The sequence below is a fragment of the Oratosquilla oratoria genome, chromosome 3, assembly GCF_046742065.1.
Source record: "Oratosquilla oratoria isolate Oo_2021 chromosome 3, ASM4674206v1, whole genome shotgun sequence".
NCBI classification, from domain to species: Eukaryota; Metazoa; Arthropoda; class Malacostraca; order Stomatopoda; family Squillidae; genus Oratosquilla; species Oratosquilla oratoria.
The window spans coordinates 6,116,466-6,118,614 of NC_134779.1; the positions used below are offsets into that span (position 1 = coordinate 6,116,466).

A 2,149-nucleotide genomic window follows, 5' to 3' on the forward strand; every position below is an offset into this window, starting at 1 on the left:
ATTATGGAAGAACGCTACCAAGGCATATAGGATTGCAATATGATGGCCGACTACTGTTGGAGCTTGAAGAGGGATGTTCCAGATGTTATGCATGACAGAATGTTAAAAAAAAGGAAGTTCATGTAGATGTAACTTTCATAAACAATAAATATTTTGTACACCTTTGCATCTAATTCTTTCACAATAAGCACAAAATTGCCAAATTGTCAATTCACGTAAATTATATCTTATATCTTGAAAACCTGATGTGATGGACAAAAACTAATTGCATATTTGGATTCAGCTCACCAACATTAACTAGAATTCGGTCGAAAAACCCATGCCAGAAAATTTGTGTTTACCAGTGTATTGATTGAAGTTAAAAAAGAAACAATTAACCCCACGTAGGTAAACAATGAAAATAGTTTCAGAAACTGAAGTGGGAAAAAATTGCATGGGTTCATTGACCTACCTCTGGGGTAACAATGTGGAGAAAGCGTAGGAAACCACGGAGGGGGAAATTGGAAAAGAAGTAGAGTTAACCTAGCTATGAAGACAAAACTTGGAAGACAGGAGACCGTGGATCGGGTATAAAGACAACCAAATGCATGCAGGAGGAAGACAGTAGAAGTTGGGTTCTTTAAACCTTTCAGGAGCGTATGTACACCAATTAACTTTATCAAACATATTTGACTAACTTCTTTAAAGCTATCCGTGTTAGGTGGAGATAGAATATTATAAAAAATACATAATTCTTGTCAACATACAAGGTAACCAAAAAAGTTCTATCTGTTTTTATAGGAAAAAAAACCAGCTTTACAGTATGTGTAACTTATATTTAGTCTTCGAAGTAGTCGCCATCGGCATCCAGCACCTTCTGCCAACGTGTCTCCAGCTGTTCAATCCTTTTGCAGTAAAACTCGGGGGTTTTGGACGCAAAGAAGTCCGTGAGGGCTTGGCGCAAGTCTGCTTCATTGGTAAAGGATTTTCCACGAAGATGGTTATCCAGGGAGTGGAAGAGGTGATAATCGGATGGCGCAAGGTCAGGTGAATAAGGTGGATGGCACAAAGTCTCCCACCCAAGTTGCTGTATGGTATCCCTGACCACTCGCGCGACATGCGGCCTGGCGTTGTCATGGAGGAAAAGCACACCTTTGCGATTCACCAGTGCTGGCTCCTTCTGGCTCAATGCCTGTTGCACACGTTTCAATTGCTGCGAGTATAGGTCTCCAGTGACCGTTTGGCCCGTTGGTAGCAGCTCATAATGAACCACTTGACGACCTGTCCACCAGACACAAAGCATAATCTTGCGTGGGTGCATAGGCGGTCTTGCGGTGTGAGGGACAGCATCCTGAGGTGACAACCAATGTCTGGAACGCTTGGGAGTTTCGTACAGAACCCACTTTTCATCACTGGTAAGCACTCGATTGAATAAGGATGCGGTACGGTGGCGAGAAAGCAGCGATATGCAGGCTGCCACTCGTTGTCTCTTGTGGACCTCCAACAGCGTGTGCGGAACCCACTTGCTCAGTTTGAACGTCTTACCTAGGCGGTGCAGGTGAAGTCTAACTGTTTCATCGGAAACGTTGAACTGTCTTGCAAGTTCACCACACGTTAGACTACTGTCTTCTTCAATGGCCGCCTTCAGGACTCCGTCATTCAAGACCTGTGGTCGTCCACTGCGAGGCTCATCACGGAGGGACAAATCTCCCGACTTGAATTTTTTAAAACAACGCCTTGCAGTACGTTCATTCAGAGCACTATCCCCAAACGCTTGACATATGTGGCGACTTGATGCAGCTACTGATAAGCCCACTTTGAAGTCGTAAAGCAAACAACCCCGAATGAGATCTGTAGACACTTCCATCCTTCTCTGCTACTATCTGGTGTATAACTAACGGGTGGCCACGGTGCCCGTGTTTTCATAACGTCTGATGTTCCTACTTTCGGCTGTTTGAATTTAAAAACAATTGCTACACGCATTGTGTATATATTTTAACTTCATTCAATGGCTAATCAAACAACCGACAGAACTTTTATGATTACCTTATATTTTGACTAGTCTCCTTATCCATATATGGTGTACAGCAGAGGTTTTCATATTCCTATAACACTTTGTGACTTGGAATCTACATTTGTTCTCTCATATCCGTGATTAGAATTATGTAGG

At 42.8% G+C, this 2,149-nt stretch overlaps 1 protein-coding gene across 1 annotated transcript; it reads right to left on the minus strand.

Moving 5' to 3' along the window:
* Positions 1-817: 817 nt before the first annotated feature.
* On the minus strand, positions 818-1,846 carry LOC143041479 (histone-lysine N-methyltransferase SETMAR-like). Its single transcript, XM_076213395.1, has one exon. The coding sequence runs from the start codon at positions 1,844-1,846 to the stop codon at positions 818-820; it is 1,029 nt and encodes a 342-aa protein (XP_076069510.1).
* Between the last annotated feature and the right edge of the window lie 303 nt (positions 1,847-2,149).

Bases quoted from the DNA above. Each gene is read 5' to 3' on its own strand.
- LOC143041479 (XM_076213395.1), bottom strand. From the start codon at position 1,846: ATGGAAGTGTCTACAGATCTCATTCGGGGTTGTTTGCTTTACGACTTC.